The 23,849-nt window shown below is 34.6% G+C and overlaps 1 protein-coding gene across 3 annotated transcripts; it reads left to right on the top strand.

Moving 5' to 3' along the window:
* Positions 1–67: 67 nt before the first annotated feature.
* On the top strand, positions 68–22,918 carry Wbp4 (WW domain binding protein 4). 3 transcript variants are annotated; one of them, XM_015484335.2, is made up of 10 exons: positions 68–207; positions 1,170–1,242; positions 3,871–3,933; positions 4,019–4,142; positions 7,455–7,622; positions 9,528–9,574; positions 10,049–10,124; positions 12,968–13,158; positions 16,742–16,905; positions 22,557–22,918. In XM_015484335.2, coding segments are annotated over exons 1-10 (1,116 nt in total). In that variant the 5' UTR covers positions 68–205; the 3' UTR covers positions 22,765–22,918. The 3 variants fall into 3 exon arrangements, with proteins under 3 accessions (XP_015339821.1, XP_048656943.1, XP_048656944.1); XM_048800986.1 differs by having other exon boundaries at positions 4,019–4,169; XM_048800987.1 differs by lacking the exon at positions 68–207 and adding an exon at positions 276–465 and having other exon boundaries at positions 4,019–4,169.
* Positions 22,919–23,849: the final 931 nt, after the last annotated feature.

The raw sequence follows: 23,849 nt of genomic DNA, 5'->3' as shown, positions 1-23,849 counted from the left end.
GGAGGAGGAGGAGATTTCGAAAGCGGACTGAGTCTTCTGGGCACCCGTAGTTGGGAACTGTGGAACGCTGGTCTCAGGGAAGGTGGGAGGTGTCAGAGCTGAGAGTGAGGTTCGTGTGGGCCTCGCAGCTGGCCGGGCTGACTCTCTCCGCTTTGAGTGTATGTGAGTCGGATCCCCGGCGACGCGCGGAGCGGCAGGCGCAGTCATGTGAGTCGGGTCTCAGGCTCTGAACAACGAGGTGTTGTTTCTCTGGACATCTTTTTCCCTCCGGGTCCCTCCGCTGCCGCCACCCACTCCCGCCCTTCGGGCCGGGGGCGTGACAGACGCGCCCTTAACTCGCTCGGGTCCAGCAGCGGACCTGCAAGGCCGGTTCTTTGGGCGGGGTAGAAGTGCTACCCTTAGGAGCCACCTGAATGCCGCTGCACTGAGTCTAAGCTGGGAGCCTGCGGCCCGTTGAAGTGGCAGGTTGCACTGCAGAAATGGTTGCAGCTTAGGGCTCCTTCTTTCTACGTTGTCTCGGGGGTCGCCGGCGCCCTTTCTGGTTCCTTAGCGCTTGAATCCTGGGGTATTGTGAAACTTTGGTGTTGGGCTGCGGCCACCGTTGCAGTCCTCGCTCACGAGAAGCGGCCAGCCTTAGACAGCATAATGACTTTCTTTTGATCGCATTCTGTGAGATCCCGTTGCTTTTCCAACTCATCCCGAAGCTCAAGAACAAATTGTATTAACTGATACTCTCGAAGGAGCCACGTCTTTCCCCAGAGTAGACTTATACTTGTTTTGGTGAATATGACATTTAAGGCATACTTGAGTTTCTGTAGGCCTCCGTTATAGCATCCTCCCAAAAAGTTGGAATGGAACGTAAAGAATAAATATTTTTCTCTTGAGATGTTCCTTATTTCCTCATACTGACGCTAGTAACAAAAAAGGAAAATTTTAAAATTATTTTTCGAAGTAGTTTGTAAGTCCTGTGCCGACTTTTTCTACTCTATTGACAACAGAATCTCAGTTAATTGCTTCAGCCACATAAGTAATAAAATAGGGAGCTTTGTTAACAAAAACGTTCAGTAGCCAACACTTATCTTTCAAACTCCAAAAAAGAGGTTAAAAAAAAAGTGAATTTTTACCTTTTTAATTTTTGGATGAGCTCACACTTGTTTTCCTTTTTTCAGGGCCGACTACTGGAAGTCACAGCCAAAGAAATTCTGTGATTACTGCAAGTGTTGGATAGCAGACAATAGGCCTGTATGATGATACCACTAACTCTAATAGTATTCATGTGAATAATATTCATGTGAAGTGCTGCTTTTAGATCAAAGTCCATTTCTTTTACATTGCTCTGATTATTCGTAACATCAAAAGATTTCTGTTGTCATGTTATTCTGCTTATGAAAGCTATAAGCCTTCCTTTTTATCAATTAAATTTGATTATGAAGTCAATTATTCTGTGGACTTTCAAGAAATGGACATGAGTGGGTAATTTCATCCATGTTTATGAAACATCTGTGTTGTAATGGTGGTGCTTATAATGCATACAGAGTGAACGTGAAAAACTCAAAATATAAAAAGATCATTATTGTGCTTTTTCTTGTATATTTCTTGCTCTACATGTAATTAAATATATATGATGCAGAGTTTTAAATTTGAAAGATCATTATTATTCCATCATAAAATATAAAAATAATAACTGTTAAGTGCATTATTATCATCTTATAGTCTAGGAGCAACTTTTGTTTGTTTTGGATATTAGGGATTGAACCCAGAGACACTTATCCTCTGAGCCACATCTACTGCCCTTTTTATTTTGTATTTTGAGACAGGGTCTGGCTAAGTTTTCTAAGTCCTTCTCTAAGTTGCTGAGGCTGGCTTTGAACTTATCATCCTTCTGCCTGAGCCTACTGAGCCACTGGGATTACAGGCAGTGCCTCAGCTTTGATCCAACTTTTAAGACATAAAAAACACATCACCGATTTTGCCCCCTTTCTGCGTATCATAGTATTATGTACCTTCTACATAAAAACCAGAGTATCAAATATACATTCAAATGCTTTTTAATTGACAGAGTTGGACACACAAAAGAATAGTCCAATCTTTAACAATGCTGTATTTCTTTAGTATACATTTACATTGTCTATAAGGTATTAGTATTTTTGGTTGGTTGAGGTTTTTGTTATTGTTTTTCTCTTTCGGTGTATTTGAATACTTTGCCAAAGTTCTTAACTTTTTTTTTGAGTTAGACTGTTCTTATAAATAAATGTCATGAATTTTTAAAATGAAATTTCTAAAATTTGATTTCATGCAAATCACAGAAAGTTTTTTCCTTAGAGGCAGTAAAATGAATATTATGAGTTAGCTAGTGTAAATAATCCCTTCCAGTACAGTCTGTCTTCATCTTCTTGAATTGTTGACACACACTGATTTAGCCTTTAATTAGAAACAAAATTAATTTAATTTTAATGGTCTTTCAATATTATTATTTATGTGGTATAATCAACTTTAGGAAACCCAGTATAAGAAATAGAGATGATTATTTACAAAGTCACACTTCAAAGAGGAATTCACAGTATTTTAGAATAATTCAGTGTTAATGCATAAGATTTGATAGACAGAACTTGATTTTGCTGAGTTTACCAGGACTTTCTTCCTGCTTACTACCAGATACTTGTAACTGAGGGCAAATTTTTGGTTGTTTAAATAGATAATAGTGCTTACTCTCTGATCCATGTCCCCAACTGTCATTGCACATAGTTTAACTTTTGGGTTTTTTTTTCACTTTCTTACCTATTCTTTTGTCGTTTCCACGTGTATATAGGTATGGGTTCTTATTCAAGTACGCATAAAAGGTAACATTGTAGATGTAGTGTTTTGGACCATATTTTTAAAAACTGACAATATACTCTGGAGGTCTCTCCAGTTAGAGAATTTGTTTTCTATTATAGCAGCCTGTGGGATTGTACCACGATTTAGTTACAGTGCTGCAGTAAATAACCTCATATATAACCTCATTTTGAACTGAGCATCATTGCAACTGTAATTCCAGTAACTCGAGAGGCTAAGGCAGGAGGATTGCTAGTTCTAGGCCAGCCTCAGTAATTTAGAGAAACCCTATCTTAAGATTTAAAAAAAAAAAAAATGGAAAGAAGTAAGTATGTAGCTCAGTGGTAGAGTGCTCCTGGATTCAATTTCCACTACTCCCCCCCAAAAACCAAACCATTTTGTACATGTGCAAGCTTATCTATGGAATAAATTCCCAGAAATGGGATTGCTGGGTCAAAAGAGAAATGTATGTATAATTATGACGGATATTGCCAAAATGTCCTTAATGGAAGTTGTACATTTTACATCATTATCATATTGTATAAAAATATGTGTTTATAATTTTAAATGTCTATTTTTCTTAAAATTTTGAGGATTAATAGTGGCTTTAAGGAACATTGTTCTTTATGTCTCTTATTTAATATAACAAATACAACAATAAAATTCTAGAGGCTTGATGGTTTTGACATTTGATGTTTGAAGGTGTTTCTTTAAAATTTTTTTTAACCCTTTTGGCTTCGTGGCCTTTTTGAGTCTTTATTACAATCATATTTACAAGATCAGTCATCACTGGTACCTTGTATTTTTCTCCCATTAATATGATCATTCTGTTTTATTTTAAGAACCAAAGGATTTCTAGGTTCAGTTTCTTAGGGGCTTTTTTTTTTATCCCAAAAGGGCTAATTTGCCTGAAAATTAATGAGTTTTTATCTTTTTTGCCAGTCATTTTAATTTTAATGTTCTTATTTCCATCCTCACACTTACTATAATGCTTTATTGTGAATTTTATGCTGTTCATGTAATTTATCTTTATATTTTCTCTTTCTTATTTTCCAGAGTGTTGAATTTCATGAAAGGGGAAAAAATCATAAGGAAAATGTGGCAAAGAGGATCAGTGAGGTAATTTGGACTGATTCTCTGCTAATTTTTTTGTGCAAATGTCAATTCTTTATCTCACTTTCACTTTTATGTGTATCTTACATAGATTAAACAGAAAAGCCTGGATAAAGCAAAGGAAGAAGAAAAGGCATCAAAGGAGTTTGCTGCAATGGAGGCAGCTGCCCTGAAAGCATACCAAGAGGATTTGAAAAGACTTGGCTTAGAGTCAGGTAAAAAACAGCCTGCATGTTTTAAAGGTAACATCAGAGGTCATGCTGAGAGCTTTTATTGTTTCTGTAAAGAGGTTATGTACCCAGGGTATACTCTCAGTGGTTTTATTATGCATCATAGCCCTATTTAGATAGTAGGACTTGACTTTTGCACTTCTGTTTTACTTTTTTTGCCTCATCTATTAGTGCCTTCCTTCACATCAGCCAATCTACATTTGTGGTTACCTAGTCCTAGCTCTGTTCTAATTGAGTAGTTCATTTCATAGACACCATCAGTTTTTTTAGGTACTCTCGTTATTCAACTAAAAGCACTATTCATTAAAAAATAAACCTTGGGCTGAGGCTGTAGCTCAGTGACAGAGCACTTGCTTATCATGCGTGAGGCACTGGGTTTGATCCTCAGAACCACATAAAAATAAAAAAATAAAGGCATTAATTCTGTCCATCTACAACTCAAAAAAATATTTAAAATTAAAAAAAAAAAACTTGTATTAAAACTACAGTTCATTTTATCCATATGATAAAAACTATGAATCATATTTGTTTATATGGTTGAATATATGGTGAAATAGCCTTTTTGGACAAATTAACTGACTTTACTACTAGAGGGCATATTATTTTGAAGCTTTAAATATAGCCAAGTTCCAGGTTAAAAACATTATTTAACTAGAATGTGCCTATCTTGTCATTGCTCTAATTTGGGAAGTTTCTGTGAATATTTCTTCCATGACAAATCCATTGTCCATTAATCCAAGCATATAGTAAATCTCAGTTATTGATCTTGCATAGTGGTTGGGATAGTCAACATTCAGTAGTATCCTTTAATCTCTACTAAAAACAGGTTTCATTTAAGGTTTTGAGCAAAATACCTGTTAATGGGCGTTGCCTTCATTAAAGAAGAACAGTTGTAGTTAGACTTTAAAAGTATTATTGTGGACAATGATAGTTAAGGTGAGGGTGCCATGGTTCCTTAAAGATAAAGCATTTGATAGGAAAAAAGATGTAGGCAGTCCTGGAGAATTAGAGAATAGTAGTTGAAAAATGTAACTCTATCAGTTACATGAATTGAGAAATTCCATTATGTTGCCCTTTGACCAAATAAATCAGCATTCTATAAGTTAGCCTTGTTTTCCTAAATAGGATATTTATTTCTTTAAAAGTACAACAATGTAGTTTAAAAAAAAGACAACTTTTAAAAAATTTACTAAATGCTATTAAGATTTCTCTGACATCCTTAGAACTTTTTTAATTGCACATTTTATGCTATGGTCTGTTTACAAGTTTTCCTCTCCTCCAGTAACAAGTTAAATACATCTTTTCTTTTAAACATTTACAGTTATAAATCATTTTTAGTGATTACAGAATGGTTAAGAACACAAACTTTAGAATCAAGCAATTGCTTCTCTCTAGTTATATGACCTTGGACTTTTACTAAATTTAAGTAACACTAGTGTACAAATTTCTTATTATAGTAACCATCCATAATAGTGTTTAATAAAAGGTAGCTATCTATACAGTGTATCATAATTTATTTAATTTCTTCATGTTTAACATTTAGATTGCTTACAGTTTTTCACTTTTACAAAGATGCTACATAATGGATCATTATGCATACATTTTTGCACATTTCTTTTTCTTTGAGGGTTCAATTTCTCAAAGTGAGACAATTTCTCAAAATGAGATTGTAATATCAAAGTGTGAGTATATCATATATATTGTAGCTAATATCCAGAAATGTTGGGCTGATTTACACTTTCACTAAAAATAAAACATTTATTAATGTGTTGGAAATATTGTCCAATCTTTTGGGAGAAAGTAAAGTCATAAAAACTACATATTTTTTCACATCTGTGTAAGTACCTGATAGATCAGACTAGGACTGGATTTTATCATTCTTTACAGTACTTACTGATCTCCTACAAAAATTAATTATATTTATTTGCATTTCTTTTAGTATTAGTGAAGGTAAATGTTATTCTCTGAGTTGCTTTTGTGCATTCTTGTTAGAATGTTTGATTTGTAAGGAATCTTTGTTAGGCATTAATTCATTTTATTTTTTTAAGAATGATGTGATTCTTTTATACCTTTATTATATTTATTTATTTTTATGTGGTGCCGAGGATCGAACCCAGCGCCTTGCACATGCTAGGCAAGCGCTCTACCACTGAGCTACAATCCAGCCCATGCATTAATTCTTACATTCGTTGTATTTTCTCATTTGTCTTTCATGAAAAAAACATGTATTTGATTTTTTGTTTTTATATTTGCCATACACAATGTCTTAATTTTTATGTGGTTGGATTTAACATTATTTTACTTTGTCTGTATGTGGTTTTATTTGGGGTACTGGGGATTGAACCAGAGACACTTTACCACTAAGCCACATCCCCAGCCCTTTTTATTTTTTACTTTGAAATAGATTTTCACTAAATTGCTTAGGGCCTCACTATGTTGCTGAGGCTGGCCTTGAACTTGTGATCCTCTGGCCCCAGCCTCTGTAATTGGGATTACAGCCATGCACCACCATCCTCAGCATGTGTGTTTTTTAACTTCATGTTCTTTTAGTAAAGTATTTTTGGTCTGATATTTATTTTCATGTAAAAGAGTGGAGAATAGCTTTTACTTTATTTTATATTGTTGTTGTTGTTTAAAAATTAACCAGTTATTCTAACATCTTCTATTATATGATCTTTTTCCTTCTAATAAAATATATCAGAAATTTGGAGTTAGCTCTATATCTGAACCATTCTGTTTCAGTCATGTCTTTGCCTGTTTCTGTATCATTTGACACTGCTGGATCCTCTAACATTTCACCCCAGTGCTGGGGATCAAACACAGGACCTTAAATATGTGCCAGGCACTAAGACTGAGCTACATTCCCAGTCTTGGATCTTTTTTTTAAACCATAGTTTTAGAATAAGTTTTAATATAAAGTTGTAGGGGCTGGGGATGTGGCTCAAGCGGTAGCGCGCTCTCCTGGCATGCGTGCGGCCCGGGTTCGATCCTCAGCACCACATACAAAACAAAGATGTTGTGTCCGCCGAGAACTAAAAAATAAATATTAAAAATTCTCTCTCTCTCTCTCTCTCTCTCTCTCCCTCTCTCACTCTATCTTTAAAAAAAAAAAAAATATATAAAGTTGTACTAAATTCCCCTTACCACTTTTTTTTTCAGTGTGTTCTTGCATGATTATTTTTCCAAATCTTGTCAAACTTTTGATTAAAATAACATTATTAATATTTTGTGAAAGAAAAAAAAGTGAGGTTACTTGACAACTTTGCCTTTCTCTCATCCTTTTTTTTTTTTTTTTAGAAATTTCAGAGCCAACCATATCACCAGTAACCCCCACTATTCCACCCACCTCTGCATCAAATCAACAGAAAGAAAAGAAGAAGAAAAAAAAAGATTCTTCAAAGGGTAGATGGGTAGAAGGCATAACCTCTGAGGGTTATCATTACTATTATGATCTCATCACAGGAGGTAAGTCATTTAAGCATAGAACTAGTAGAAAATAGTTCCATTGGAACAAATAGTTTATTTTGTGTTAGGATTTTTATTTAATATTGGAACATTTTAAACAGTGAAAGACTATAACTTATTTTAGCCAAAAGGTTTAAAAAATTATGTGCCCTTTAAAAAAGTACCTTTCTCATTGTGACTCAATGTCATACTTAAGGTTTTAATAGCTTTATATTTTCTCAGTAAAATTTTCTGAAAATATGAACTACATGGAAATACGACTTTTTAATTCATTTTACAAATTGCAAGGTCCTTGAAAGGAAATGTTAAGATTTTCTAGCCAAAAGCAGTCTGGGAGCCAGAAACTGGTTTCTTTTTTTGTGTACTTGTCTTGATTGATATAGTAAACTCCCCCATTCATATAGCAATTTCAAATGAAATACATAATGATGTTTTTCAGTGGGAATATCAAAAACATCTTTTTATTTTCCTTAAAAACTAAATATATTTGGGATTTTTCCTTCATATAAATTCTAGGAAAAATAACTTTATTTTATTATCCAGAAACAAAATTTAGTGACAGAAATAAATTTTGATTCCAGGAGGAACTTTCAAGTGTAGTAGTAAAGATTATATGGTATCTCAAAATAATGACTAATTAATTGTGATTATATGGATGTGAGAGATTATCACAGGAATTACTTTTGAGCTAATCTTGGGACATCAAGAATGGTGTCTTGCCATTTGTATCCCTACCACTTAACACAGTGCTTGCCTGGCGAAGTGCAAATACTCCATAAGTATTTTGAATGAATCCAAAGATTTCAATAGATTAAGAGGGTATAGCATTTCAACAAATGGAACAATATAAACTTTAAAAAAATTGAAAGTTTTAAGGCATAGAGAGTCTTTTGGCAGAGGTAAAACATTCATGTGGCAATTTTCAGTGGCTAATTGATAATTAGAATCTGAGTTAAGGAGCTAAATTGAGTTTGGGGTTGTAGATAACATATTTACCTTTAGGAGTATATGAAATTACAAACAATGGAACAAAAAGTAAAAACGGATGATTAGTATATATATTGAAGGAATGGATTGAAGAAAAGCCAGCAAAAAAAGTTCAGAATGATCAGGAAGGTTTGGAAATGAGATCAGAAAGTTAATAATGAAAAAAATTTGAAGTGACGATGTTGTCGTAATTATGATTAGAATCATAATCAGTTTGGGACTACATAGAAATGGTGATAACAGTAATAATAATAGGTAATAATTTATACTGAGGCTTAAGTGAAATAAATAGTGTACAGCAATAAAGATTTCCCCAAACAATTAAATTCTAGGGATGAGTAGTCTTTCTCAGATTTACTTAAAAACATGTTATTCATTCTTTTCTCCCTTCTAAGGCATCATTTCTTCGCCTTTCTACTTTATATACTCTTGCCCTCAGTAATATTTGTCTTTAATTCTTTACTTCATCTTTTCCTCTTTCAAGTCACTGTTCATTCCATCGTCTCCCTTGCCCTAAGATAACAAAAAGCTATTCTCTTTCTAACCCAATCCTAAATTCCATGAAATCTTTGAAAGAAGCCTTATGTAGTTCTAATACATCCTGTGCAAGTTCCATGGGAATTAATGTTAGAGAGCCATCTCGTGAAGATAAAACATTCTAGTAACTTCTGATCTAGTAAATTCTGATCCTGTGATTTGTCGTTTCTTCTTGGTTACATAACACATATATTCTTTTGCATAATGTTGCTGGCATGTATGGGGCTTTTTTTTACATTTCAATTATGTTTTAAACTGTATTTCTATAGTGTTTTATACACAATGACTAGTTTGTAAATTTTTGCCAAATTAAATTCTTTGGAGTTTTTTTTTTTTTTTTAAGCAAAAAGATTTTATAAATGCAATATATTTTGCTTTAAGCATCCCAGTGGGAGAAACCTGAAGGATTTCAAGGAAACTTAAAAAAGGTAATGGAAGCACATTCATAGTGTTTTTGCTTATTCTTTAAAGTGATTGACTTCTGGGGCTTTTTATTAAGCAAATTTTACTTCCAAATAAGCCTGCTACCCCAATCCCCACCTCTAACTTTGTTCCTTTCTTCCTGTAATCCTTTAAGTTAGAAGGCTGGGTGGAAATGAAACTGTTGTCTATTCAGAAACCCCATGCAGGGTGAATATTAATAGTTGTTTGCAGTTGGTTATCATTCACATGTCCTTGTCCATCTGAGAGGAATTCCTGGCTTTCAGAGGTGAGACATTCTCTCAATTTCATTCATGATTAGCCAGAAATCAAGCTTCCTGGCCATCAGGGGTATCACTATACCTAACTTCCAGGTGTCAGGTGAAAAGGGAAAAGTGGCTAAATCTACCTTAATAATGCAATATATAACTATTATCATCATTATCTTCAATTTATTCTGTTTTTTCCCCCCATCCTATTAGACAGCAGTGAAGGCCATTTGGGTAGAAGGTTTAAGTGAAGATGGTTATAGCTATTATTATAATACAGAAACAGGAGGTAAGAATTATCTTTGATTTTTCTTTTTTTTTAATTGTTTTTTAGTTCTTAATGGGACTTTATTTTATTCATTTATTTATATGCGGTGCTGAGAAATGAACCCAGTGCTTCTCACATGCAAGGCAAGGACTCTACTACTGAGGTAGAACCCCAGCCCTCTATGATTTTCTTAACTGTCTAAATTGTACCTAAAACTGCTTGTTAGTCTGCTAAAGTTCATCTGAACTTGGGATTTTAGTATGTAATAAACATTTCCATAGAAAGCCTGTATTGCTTTTCGTAATTTAAAAACATTAGTACAGCTGGGCGCAGTGATACATGTATGTAATATCCCAGGGGCTCTGGAGGCTGAGGCAGGAGGATAAAAGCCTCAATAAATTAGCGAGACTCTTAACAACTCAGTGAGACCCTGTCTCTATAAATAAAATATAAAAAAGGACTGAGAATGTGGCTCAGTGGTTGAGTGCCCTGGGTTCAATCCTCAGTACCAAAAAATAATAATAATAATAACATTAGTACAGTAGAAAAGCAAAAAGATTTCTACTTGTAATATATTGTTCAGTGTATTAATGTTATTCTCAATTGATATGTCGTTTGCAAATTTAATAATTTTTACTCTAAAATTACTGGCTTTTGTTATGATTTTAGAAATATGATCATTTCTATGGAAAGTACCTTAGAGATCGCCAATGTTCAATTTTCTTTTCTTTGTTTTTGTTTTTGTATGTGTGTGGGCATTAGAGATTATACCCAGGATTTTATGTTTGTTCTACCATAGCGCTATAGTGCCACCTGCACACCTCCCCCCAGCACTTGAACTTTCTTTTTCCTTTTTTAAAAAATAAAACAAGTTATTTTAGCAGTGGCTAAAATTGTCACATTTTCACTTTGTCTAATGTTTCAGTTGTATAAATATTTATAAAACATGCATAATTACTGCCATCTAAATTTTTCAAATTTATTTCATAAAACTTCAAGTAATTAATTACACTTGGGCCTACTACAGTTAAACTTATCAGTTTGGCTATAGCTTTGATGTAACTTTGGAGGGGTTTTTCATTTTTTAATTTCTACTATTCAAAGACTTCTATATAGCATTAAATCTTTTAGTAAAAAATAGCCCTTTTAACCCTTAAACAGATAGCAAGCAAGCCTGCCCAGTTATAGCAGTGTTTCTATCCAAGTAAAGTACTAACTTTTTATAGAGATAAAACAAAGAGTGATATAATATGGCTTTAGAATTAGACAGATCTAAGCTCAATGCACAACTTCTTCCTTTACCAGTGATGTGTTAGTGAGCCTGTCGTTGAGCCTATAGTCACTCTTCAGTAAAAATAGATGGTCATAGTATATACTCCATGGAGTCATTAAGATTAGATACCTGTAAAGTTCCCAAAACAGTGCTGGAACATAGGAAGTGCTTAGTAAATTATTTCTTGATACTTCTTTTTGTTATTTGTATGAAATACAGATAAAAGAAAGTATTTACGAGGCTATTCATACTGATTTGCCCTAAATGATTTCAGCTTATACTTGGAGCATTGATTGTTAATAGCAGGCCTTTCAGCTTTAAAACTACCTCAGTTGGACAGTGAATTGAATAATCACTTATTAAACTAAAAATAGAGAATATTTTCAAGACAATGAGAAATGTTTTCATTTTACTAAAAGCCTAGTGAACCACTAGATGGCAGTGGAGCTGAATCGATTGAAGTCCCCCTCCCACTATCAAAGTGACAGATTATATCCAATCATATCTTCATAATCATATCAGAATGATTTTAGGACTAAGGCTATAGCTCAGTGTCAGAGCGCTTGCCTAGCATGTGTGAGGCACTGTGTTTAATCCTTAGCATCACATAAAAATGAAACAAATAAAATAAAGGCATGATGTCCATCTACAATTACAAAAAAAAAATTTTTTAATGATTTTTTTGTGTGTGAAAATTTCAGGAAATCTTTATGATAAGTAAATTTCAGGGAATCTCACATATGATCCTTATTAGTATGTTTCCTGAAATTGTTATTGGGTAAATTGTGAGTCCATAAAAGGATCACCCACTTTTTAAAAAATCTTTTATTGATTTTATTTTTTTAAATACACAACAGCAGTGGAATGCATTACAATTCTTATTACATATATAGAACACAATTTGTCATATCTCTGTATATGAAGTATGTTCATGCCAATTTATGCCTTAATACATGTATTTTAGTGTGTTTTTTTGCATTACAATTCTTAATACACATATATACCACAATTTTTTATATTCTGTTTGTATATAAAGTAGGTTGACACCCAATTCAAGTCTTCATACATGTACTTTGTATAATGATGTCCATCACATTCCCCCATCCTTGCTAATCCCCTACCCCCTTCCTTTCCTTCCCACCCCTCTTCCCTATATAGAATTCATCTAATCCTCCAATGCTCTCCCTCCTTACCCCACTATGAGTCACCCTCCTTATATCAGAGAAAACATTCAGCATTTGTTTTTTTGGGATTGGCTAACTTCATTTAGCATTATCTTCTCCAAAGCCATCCGTTTACCTGCAAATGCCATGATTTGGGGATCACCCATTTTTTAAGCCTCCCTTTGCTTTGGAATTGTAGATGTAATTTACATCTAGTAAATACCAAGTTGTTTGAAATTCATTTGTGAAAGATACAAAAGCAAGATGTTTGGAAACTCTTTATTTTAAAACTTCTTAATCAAATAGTAATGTGAAATAGATGCAATGTTGTCATTTAATAATTGTAAGTAATAGAAATTATTATAATGGAATTACTTCCAAGTAGAATTGGTTACTAAATAACACTAGTACTAAAATGTGTTGAGCAGAATCCAAATGGGAAAAACCTGATGATTTCATTCCACATACTGGAGATATGCTTTCTAGTAAAATTGATGAAAAGTCACTTGGCACCGTAGAAGACTCCAAATCATCAGATTCACACAGTGATTCTGATGGGGAAAAGGAAGCAGAAGAAAAGGTTTCCACAGAAAAAAAAAAGCTAATAATAAAGTTTAAGGTAGGTTCTTGATTTAATCTTCACAGAATTTTATCAGTTTATAAGAAAGTTCCACAGTCTTTTTTTCAGTCTTTGATATAAGATAGAAATAGAGCTAAGATAGCTGGGGATGTGGCTCAAGCGGTAGCGCGCTCGCCTGGCATGTGTGTGGCCCGGATTCGATCCTCAGCACCACATACAAACAAAGATGTTGTGTCTGCCGAAAACTAAAAAAAAAAAAAAGTAGAAATAGAGCTAAGATATATTGGTAGTTCTCCCTCCCAATCCTTGATTTTGCTTTATGTGGTTTCATTTACCCATAGTTGACCAAGGTCTGAAAATAGTAAATGGAACATTCCAGAAATAACAATACATCAGTTTTAAATTGTATGAGAGTGACGTGATGAAATTTCCTTCATTATAGTATGCTGTTGTCAGACACAGTATCTTTATTTTAATGTGGTGCTGAGGATTGAACGCAGGGCCTTGCATATACTAGGCGAGCGCTCCACCACTAAGCCACAATCCCAGCCCCTACTGTATTGTTTTTAACTCTTACTATGCCTAATTTATTAATTAAACTTTATCATAGGAATATATGTATAGGGAAAAACACAGAATATAGGGTTCAGCACTATCCATGTTTTTAGGTATCCACTGGGGATTTTAGAATATACCCCCCAAAATAAGGTGAGGCTACTGTATTTTGGTAACTGGATAAATGGCTATACTATTTAGTAATACCTGTTGGAGAACAAAATTCTTAAGTTTATTTGAGACCTTCTAAGTTTAATAAGCCTCTGTAACATTCAGAGAGCTGTCAAAATAGCCTAGTCTGTATGTCTGGACTAGAAATACTATTTGAATATTATTAGCATATTGGTAATACTGTAAATCTCAGAGTAGATGAATAACTAATTTAGTCACTAGGTGACTAAAGCACAGTGAAGGCCAATATCATTGGTTTTGAGACTCATAAAACAGGTCAGAATATTTTAAAGTTTTCTTGGTTAATAAAAGGAGTTTGAATAGAGAGAGATTAGTGCCGTTTGCCAGCATTATCAGTGAATATAGAGTAGTCACCTGAAGTCATTTGATCATGTAAAGAATAATGGAGAGAATAGTATAGAAAGTGGTGGGTGTGATCCTCAGAGGAGATCTTTATTGTGTAAGAATCAAAGTATAAAGTATCATGTCCTCCTTTTTCGCATACTAGAAATGAAATCCAGGGTGCTTTACCACTGAGCTACATTCCCAACACCTTTTTATTTACTTTTTAAATTTTAAGACGGGGTCTTACTAAGTTGCCCAGGCTGGCCTCATAGTTGGTATCCTTCTGCCTCAGACTCTCAAGTTGCTGGTATTACAGGCATGCGCCACACACCAGCTATCATGACTTTTTATGCCTCAGTAAAAATTATTTATTAAGAGAGTCATGGTAGAAATAAATAAATAAAATAAAGATATTGTGTCCATTTACAACTAAAAAATATTTTTTAAAAAGGAGGGAGGCTGCAGTTGTAGATCAGTGGTAGAGAGCTTGTCCTGTACACATGAGGCACTGGATTCAATTCTCAGCACCACATAAAAATAAATAAAGATATTGTGTCCATTTACAACTAAAAAAAAGAGAGAAAGAGAGTCATGGCCTGCAAGCAGTCAGAATTGCTAAGAAAAGTGGACACTGCATCCTAGTCCTATAATACCAACCTTATGAAGAGATGAGTTGACATCCTTTCAAAGAATTGCACAGGAAACAGTGTCCCAGGCCAGTAACTCATAGCTGTACAGTTTGCAAAGAGGATTAAATCAATACATGATCCACTTGCTAAACTAAGTTACAGAGGTGTGTTATCCCGATGAAGGGATGCCATAAAGTACCATCCCTATCCCTATCCAGGGGCATCTGTGGGAATTGCTTCTACCCCAATGAGGTTTCTTTCTAATTCATACATAGTTGCTAGTTATGCAGGCCAGTGAGGCTCTGGCAGTATCCTCAGAGTGAAGATGATTTTCAATTAAATCTTAACAGGTTGAAGGAGTTCTCTAAATAGACATAGCTATAGAAGAGTCTGATTACATAGCATCAAATTCAAAAGGAAAACAATATAAAGGGAGATCACTGTTGGATATGTAAGCTAGGTAAGAAAGCAGAAAAGAGAGACCTAATATGTTAGACATAATGAAAAACGTTCTTGAATGTTATGGTTTAGATCTGGAATGTTCCCCAAGAGCTGCTGTGCTGGGCAGTGCAGCAGTGTTCAGAGGTGAAATGAGTGGACCATGAGGGCTCTAACCTTATCAGTGGATTAATCTACTTAATGGATTATTAGTTTGAATGAGAATGAGCCTAAACTGGAACTGGTCTAGGTGTCTGTCAGTGTATCAGTGGATAAAAAAAATGTGGGGTGTGTGTGTGTGTATTTATATATATGTGTATATATATACACATATCTATATGTATATGTGTGTGTATGTATGTGTGTGTGTGTGTGTATATATATATATATATATATATATATATATATAGAGAGAGAGAGAGAGAGAGAGAGAGGAGTTTTATTCAGCCATAAAAAAGAATGAAGTTATGTTATTTGCAGGAAAATGGATGGAACTTGAGAACATATTAAGCAAAACAAGGCAAACTCAGGAAGTCAAAGGTTATCTGTTTTCTCTCATGTGGAAGCTGGAGAGGAAAAGAGGGGGCAGGGATTTCATGAAAATTAAAGGAAGATCAGTGGAGTAGAGGGAAGGAACCATGGGGAGGGAGAAGTAGAGGAAAAGGGGAAGTACAAGGGAATGATAGTAGCCAAATTATATTGTAATACTGTGTGCATGTATGAATATGTAAAAACAAATCTCACCATTATACAGAATTATAATGCACCAATAAAAAACATGAAAAAATAAAAATAGAAAAATAATATAATTTGAATACACTTACTGAGAGGTGGTGAAAACTATACACAGGTGGGGCGTGACTGGAGGAAGTAAGTCACAAGGGGCATAGCCATGGGGACTATATCTGTCCTTGGCACTTTTCTCTGTGTCTCTGTTTCCCAACTGGTATGAATTGAGCAGATTTCCTCCACCATGCCCTCCTGTCATGTTATTTCTGCCTTGGAGCCAGCCAACCATGGACTGACCCTCTGAAACCATAAGCCATCTTTCCTTCTCTGAGTTCCTTTTTTTAAAACCAGGGATTGAACCAGAGGCATTTAACCACTGACCCACATCCCCAGCCCTTTTTTATATTTTACTTAGAGACAGGGTCTCACTGAGTTGCTTAGAGCCTCACTAAATTACTGCGGCTGGCTTTGGACTTGCAATCCTCCTGCCTCAGCCTCCCGAATCTCTGGGATTACAGGCATTCACCACCATGTCCAGCCCTTGTCTAAGTTCTTGCCATGTATTTTGGTCACAGTAATGAAAACTAATACATCAGGCATTAAAGTTCTTCCATGTATTATGTACAAATTAAACTATTAAGTGAGATCTAATATATTATTAAGGGTAAATCTGTAAGATGACTTTTAAAAGAAGTTAACTTTTGATTTGTGATAAGCTTTACTTGAAGTGTTGTTTCTTGACTGTTACATTTCAGGAAAAAAATAAAAAGAGTAATGAAGGAACTGACCCAGAAATGCAGAAGGAAAAAAGTATCCCAAAACAGAATTCATCAGATCCAAATGAAGAAAAACCCAAAACTCTTAAAAAGCCAAATCCATACGGGGAATGGAAAGAAATTAAACAAGAAGTCAAATCTCAGTAAGTACTTAAAACCTTAATCCCACTGTTATTACAAGTATTGCATATTCCAGTACAATATACATGTATTGCAACCATTAATTTCAAGGGTACTATTCTTATTAAAAGTGTAGCCCAGGAACTGGGGGTGTAGCTCAGTGGTAGAGCACTTGCCTTGCATGCATAAGACCCCGAGTTCAATCCCTGGCACCCAAAAAAAAAAAAACCCTAAAAAGTACAGAGTACTCACTTCTTTATTTCTAGAGTGGTTTTTATTTTAAAATGTAAGGTACTGGTTACTTTTAAAAGGAAGGTAAGGATTGTTTTAATTCTTACCAAAACATGCATGACATTTCTGTTGACCAACTCACACATGTACATGTGCACATTCTCACATTCACCATCATTTTTTTGAGGAATAAATATGTTCATATTCAATAAATGCTTTGCAAGATGCTTTACATATATCATAGGATGCCGCAGTCTGGCCGTGCACAAAATCACGAGCCACTCAAGCAGGAACAAAGTTTATTTTTTGAAACTGCCGCCAATGTCCGGTACCCCCCGGGAAGATTTTTTCCACCCACGCGGCCTCCTCCCGGACCGCAGAGAGCTCCTCCCCCGGAACTCCCTCCTACTGTACTTCCCCAACCAATGGGAACTCTCCAGGAGTCCCTTAGCCGGCCTAGGTGAACAGCAGGAGTCCAATATCCATATGAATGCAAATCTTAACATAATCATATCATCTCAATGGCTAGCTGGCGTCACCTTTCGACCCAAAATGCCATGCATCATATACTTGGCTCTTAGCAATAGGATATATCTAAAGGCAAGAAAAAAGTTTTTGCTTTGTTATTCTCTTGAAAGTAGCTTACTACACTTCAGAATTATAAAGCAGATATTCGATAAACAGACCAGTTCATTATCAGTTAAACAAAATCATAGTAAAGTTTTACATTATTAGTTTATTTGTTCAAGTAAGTTATTTTCTTAGGAATATTTATACCATGAAAGAAAGATGTCACTACCAGTTTCACATTTAGTCTTTCTGCAATGCTTAAAGGAAACTTCAGGTTTAAAAAAAACAAAAAGTATCTACATGCACAAAGGAGTATTCTTCAAAGCCTCAGTGCTTTCAAATGATAATGTAAGATGGTTTCTTTATGTATACTTTTACAGCGAAATGATTGTTAAAGTTATATTTTTTTTTTAAAGAGAGAGAGAGAGAGAGAGAATTTTTTAATATTTATTTTTTAGTTTTCGGCAGATACAACATCTTTGTTTGTATGTGGTGCTGAGAATCGAACCTGGGCCGCACGCATGCCAGGCAAGCTCGCTACCACTTGAGCCACATCCCCAGCCCTTAAAGTTATATTTTAATGAAAAGATGTTTTTCATAAGATAGAGTTATATGAGTATTGGACAGTTCTATATACTCATCTTAGAATTGATTCCTTAAGTATGATATAATATAATACAGCTTAGGACTGCTGTGAAAATGTTATTATGAAATTGTTCAAGTTGTATTTATAGTACTTTTTTTTTCTCTGTGTACAGGAGGATTAAAACCAGGTGCACTCTACCACTGAGCTACATTCCCAGCCCTTTTTATTTCGAGATAGTGTCTTGCTAAGTTGCCCAGACCTGTCTCAAACTTGTGATACTCCTGCCTCAACCTCTAAAATTGTATTACTAAATGAAATATTAGGAAATATGTGCTGAATGCTACATAGTTTCAGTTACCATGATAAGCATAATGATTCTATATATATTAAAGTTACAGAAATAATAGACTGCTCCATTACTTCAGCTCTTATTTGACTTAAAATAGAAGATGGTCCTACATCGGTACTTCCAAGTTGAGATTTTTTTTTGTTTTACTTGTGATGAATATATGCTGAAATCATTCTTATTAAATCTTAGCCTAGTCAGATAGTTTAATATATAATGGATTATGGCCAACTTCATAAATAGGTCAACCTAGTTTTTTTTTAAAGGGGGTTCCTACCCCAAATTAAAGCATGCATATTTACATTAGTTTTTTTGTTATTGTTTTTTGGTATTAGGGATTTAATCCAGGGGTGCTTTACCACTAAGCCACATTCGTAGCCCTATTTTTTATTTTGAGACAGGTTCTCACCAAGTTGCCTAGGATCTCAGTAAGTTACTAAGGCTGACCTTGAACTTGTGATCCTCCTGCCTCAGTCTCCCAAGTCACTGGGATTACAGGAATTCACACCACATCCAGCTGAATGTTGTAGGAAATATTGAAAATTAAGTATATAAAAATAATTTATTATTCAGTTACCCAGAAATAATACTAACGTTTTTAAATATTTTTCTCAGTATGTTTTCTCATTTTACATTATTAATATTTTCCTGTTATATTAAAGTTTTATAAACACTATTTCAACCTTGATTTTACTCAGCCATTCTTTTTGTTGGGCATTTATTTATCCTTTCTTTTTTTGTACCAGGGATTGAACCCAGGGGCACTTAACTATTGAGCCACATCCCCAGCTCTTTTTATTTTTTATTTTGAGACAGGGTCTTGCTAAGTTGCTTAAGACCTCAGTAAGTTGCTGAGGCTGGCTTTCAACTTGTGATCTTCCTGCCTTGGCCTCCTGAGCTGCTGGAATTATAGGCATGCAACACCATGCCTAGCCCATTTTTAATTTTTATAATGAACTCATTATTATATGGATATCTTTCTCTGTACATGTATCTGACAACAAGTGGAATATCTGTGTAACAGTTACATTTTTAAATCTGTGGCACTGGGATTGAACCCAGGGTTATTCTACCCCTAACTGCATCTTCACTCTCTTTATTTTTTATTTTGAGACAGGGTCTTCCTAAATTGCCTAGGCTGGCCTCAAATTTTCAGTCCTGCCTCAGCCTCCGGAGTCACTGAGATTATAGGCATGCACCACCACACATGGCTGTGAACATTTTAAAATCTTAATACACAGAGTCCACTTATTTTCCAGAAAGAGTATACTGATACTCCATTAGCAGTTTCTGAAAGTTCCTATCCCACTGGATTTTAGATAATTTCTAATTTGGCAAAACATACCTTGTTTTAACTTTTCTTTACTGATAAGGTTGAAAATTTTTTTCATATATTTGTCAGCACATCCCCTCATCAGTCTTGGAGGAGTCGGTATAACATTATGATCTACTGAGATAAATGTTCTTCAAGTTTTATATTATACAGAATGGTTCTTTTTTTGTTTTCTGAACTATCAATACGATTTTGAAATTTTATCTTTGTCCTTATATTCTTGTTTGTTTTGCTTTTGCAATCTTAGCAAATTTCCTAATTTATTCTTACATTGTACAACTGTTACAATAGCTCTAGACCTACCTGTATTTGTATCCACGTTTGTAAGATCTCTAGTCCGGGCAAGGTGGCACATGTCTGTAAATTCCAGCAGCTTGGGAGGCTGAGGCAAGAGGACCATGAGTTCTAAGCCAGTCTCAGCAACTTAGCAAGGCCCTAAGGAACTCAAAGAGAGACCCTGTCTCTAAATAAAATAAAAAAGAAAAAGGGCTGGGAATGTCGCTCGGTGGGTAAGTGCCCCTGGGTTCAATTTTCAGTTAAAATAAAAAAGAACTCTCAATACTTGTCTTCATAGCTCTTTCTGCATAATCTAAATGTGGAAGAAGAAATTTTGTTATCCTGTCTTTTTGTTTAAGATCATTGAACTGAATAGCATTTGTTGAAATTTTTAAGTCTTATCAAACAACCTAAAAAAATCACATTACCTCTAAACTTCAATTATCAGAATTGATGAGGGCTCACAATTTTCGTTTTATTGTTTTTGTTGTAGAAGTACATATAATGTACTCCAGTTTTCTTTTCATTTGCAAATGACAGAATTTTACGTATGTCTGGAAGAAGTTTCAAGTGTAGCTGGGGATAGGGGCTTGAATAAAATGATCAGGACACTGTCTGTCTCTATTACCGCTTTCCTTTCCTTTGAGTTGACCACTTTCCAGGCAGGCTCTTCCCACCTGATGGCAAAGCTTTAAGTTTATGTCATACTTAATGTAAAGTATCCCAGCAAAAATAGAGTGTTTTTTTATTGGCAGTTCCTGAATTTGTCCTACTTAACTTTTATCATGTACACAGTACCCATTCCTGAGCTAACTACTGAGTGGACATGAACTGAACTCAGAATTCATAGACTTAGAAAGACGGAAAAGTAGTTCCCCAAAATACAAGTAATAATAATAATAAAGAGAGTTGTAGTACTAGAAAAATGGGAATGAGGCATTAGAAGAGTCAAAATAAATGTTTCTACTCCAAGTGCCTAGTGTAGTATGTGGCACATAGTAGACATTCAGAATATTTTAGCTTTCCCTGTGTTCTAATTTTTAAGTTGTTAAATATTTTTGTTTTCTCCTTCTTTTAATTTTTATTTTTTGGTACCAGGGATTGAACCCAGAGGTGCTTAACCACTGAGCAACATCCCCAGCCTTTTTTTATATTTTATTCAGAGACAGGGTCTAACTGAGTTGCTCAGGGCCTCAATAAATTGCTGAGGCTGGCTTTGAATTGGAGATCCTCCTGCCTCAGCCCGCTGAATCACTGGGATTACAGGTGTGTGCCACAGTACCCAGCTCTCCTTTTTTAATAAAATTTGCCAAAGGATTTTTTGTTTATCCTCAGTAAACCAGCTCTTAAATTTAATTATTATACTTTGTTTCTTCATTTCTTGTTTTTATCATTTTCTTGCTCTGACTTTTCTTAGGTTTCCTGTTTTTCTTACTCTGTTTGGATGAACATTTAGAATATTGACAAGAGATGAAAGAGGGTCTGTTCTTGTTTCCTAATGAAAAGTTAAAGCAATTGATTTGTCTCTAAATGTAATTCTGCCCATAAACCCCATAAACTTGGAATGAACAGTCCTTGATGTCATCATTTTTGGAATAGTTTTTAATATAGTGTTTCTGCATAATTTTTGAATTGGTGGTTTTTCAGGTAGATGGGAAGCCTTTTTGGTTCTTTTTTCCCCCCCACTTTTATTGCAGTATGTCTCAATATAACCTTTACAGTTTTTGCATGTTGAATTTGGAAATGATTCTGGTTTTGTGGAGGTACTTATATCATTGTTTTTTGTAACTGTTCCAGTAATTCAAAAAGATTCTGTAATGTTCTGTAGTATACTGTACTTGTAGTCAGGACCAATCAACTGATTATTTATAACAAACCATGTGGATGGTTGAAGAACTAGGTTTTTAGAAAAGGGGTCCTAGGCAAACAGCCACACTGTCTTCTGTGTTAGGATATCAAGATTCCATGATTTTCATCTTCTGTATAATCCTTCAAAGTCCTTTTCAATTATGGCAAAATCAGTTTCCATAAATACCTCTCCCTTATGTATCTACTGGTACTGTATATCTTATATAAGCATGGGCATTTTCTGTAGTAGAAATAAAAGACTAATAACTGAGACTTTTTGTAGGAAAAAAGTTGATGTTCCACTTGATAAAAATTCAGTCTCTTAAATGAAATTGTAAAGTCTGTATTTTAAAAGTTTACTACCTCAAAATGACCACCTTCTAACTTTTCACCATTAGTCATCATTAGGTGATCTGGGGGCTTTGGTGGCAAACATTTGTCTTATTCTGTCAAATAATGGTTTTATTTTTGGTTTCTGTTTCAGTGAAGAGGTAGATTTGGAACTTCCAAGCCCTGAAAATGAATATGTGTCAACTTCAGAAGGTGATATTGGGGAACCCAAAGTGGTATTTAAAGAAAAAACAGTTACTTCTCTTGGAGTTGCAGCAGATGGTGTGGCCCCAGTTTTCAAAAAGAGAAAAATCGAAAATGGAAAGTCTAGAAATTTAAGGCAACGAGGTGATGATCAATAATTGTAAAAGCATTTTATATGTGTGTTTTGGACAGAATGGAGACTTACTCTTCTTAAAGCTTCTCTGTGCTTGTTGTTGTACACTGATGCTAAAATTGACTTATTCTAAATGTATTTTATGTGAATTAAAATAATAAATCTTTTTTTATGTGAAATTTATTTTTGTTCCTAAAATGGAAACCTACCATGTTGCATTGTAATACAGTGTATTATGTTGGTGTCTAAAAATTGTTAATTATGCCATCATTTAAGATGCTATGTATCTGTTATTTAAAACATGGAAATATAAGATAAGACCTTTATTCTTATTCATATGGACATACTTCTTCTGCATTGAAAATGCACTGTTTTTGCAAACTCATATTAACTGTTACCTAAGAAATAAGAATCAAGCCATACAAGAGAAGATTCAGAGCCCAGTAACAATTCAGTTCCAAGGATCCTTTAGAAGGCTGATGTAAAAAATGTATGTATATTGGCATACCATACTCAATTTAAGGATAAAGGCTCAAACCAGGAGCCTCTTGGGTACTTCAAATATAGAACTTGAAGTAGAGCAAAAACTAGACCAAAAATAAAAATATGAATTTGCCCCCAGTTCAGTTCAAGGCAACAAATATTACTTGCATTTTAACTTTGAGCTCCAGGCATCATTCCAAGAACTTGGGATATAAAATAGATAAAAGAAACACATCCCAATTCTAAGGTAGTTCACATTCTAGAATAGTTTTTTTTTTTTTTTTCCCCAGTCATGCCATCTAGCAATCTTATAAATATACTGGAAAATATTTTTTAAGGTTTATTTAAAGCTGTGTAGAGCCAGACATGGTGGTGCACACTTTTAATCCCAGTGGCTTAGGAGGCTGAGGCAGGAGAATCACAAGTTCAAAGCCAGCCTCAGCAACTTAGCGAGGCCGTAAGTAACTCAGAGAGACCCTGTCTAAAAATAAAATATAAAAAAGGGCTGGGATGTGGCTCAGTGGTTGAGTGCCCCTGGATTTACTCCCCAGTACCAAAAAATTTTTTAAAAGTGTGTAGATAAAGATTTGAACTAAAATAGTAAGGTCTCTGACTTTGGTAATAAAA

The sequence above is a fragment of the Marmota marmota genome, unplaced genomic scaffold (assembly GCF_001458135.2).
Source record: "Marmota marmota marmota unplaced genomic scaffold, marMar, whole genome shotgun sequence".
Classification (NCBI taxonomy): domain Eukaryota; kingdom Metazoa; phylum Chordata; class Mammalia; order Rodentia; family Sciuridae; genus Marmota; species Marmota marmota.
This window is presented reverse-complemented; position numbering and strand designations above follow the sequence as displayed.

What these genes read in the sequence shown, in the direction of transcription:
- Wbp4 (XM_048800986.1), top strand. An exon ending in TTATAATACAGAAACAGGAG is followed by an intron (nt 10,125 to 12,967) that starts GTAAGAATTATC and finishes TGTGTTGAGCAG; the next exon opens with AATCCAAATGGGAAAAACCT. An exon ending in AGCTAATAATAAAGTTTAAG is followed by an intron (nt 13,159 to 16,741) that starts GTAGGTTCTTGA and finishes GTTACATTTCAG; the next exon opens with GAAAAAAATAAAAAGAGTAA.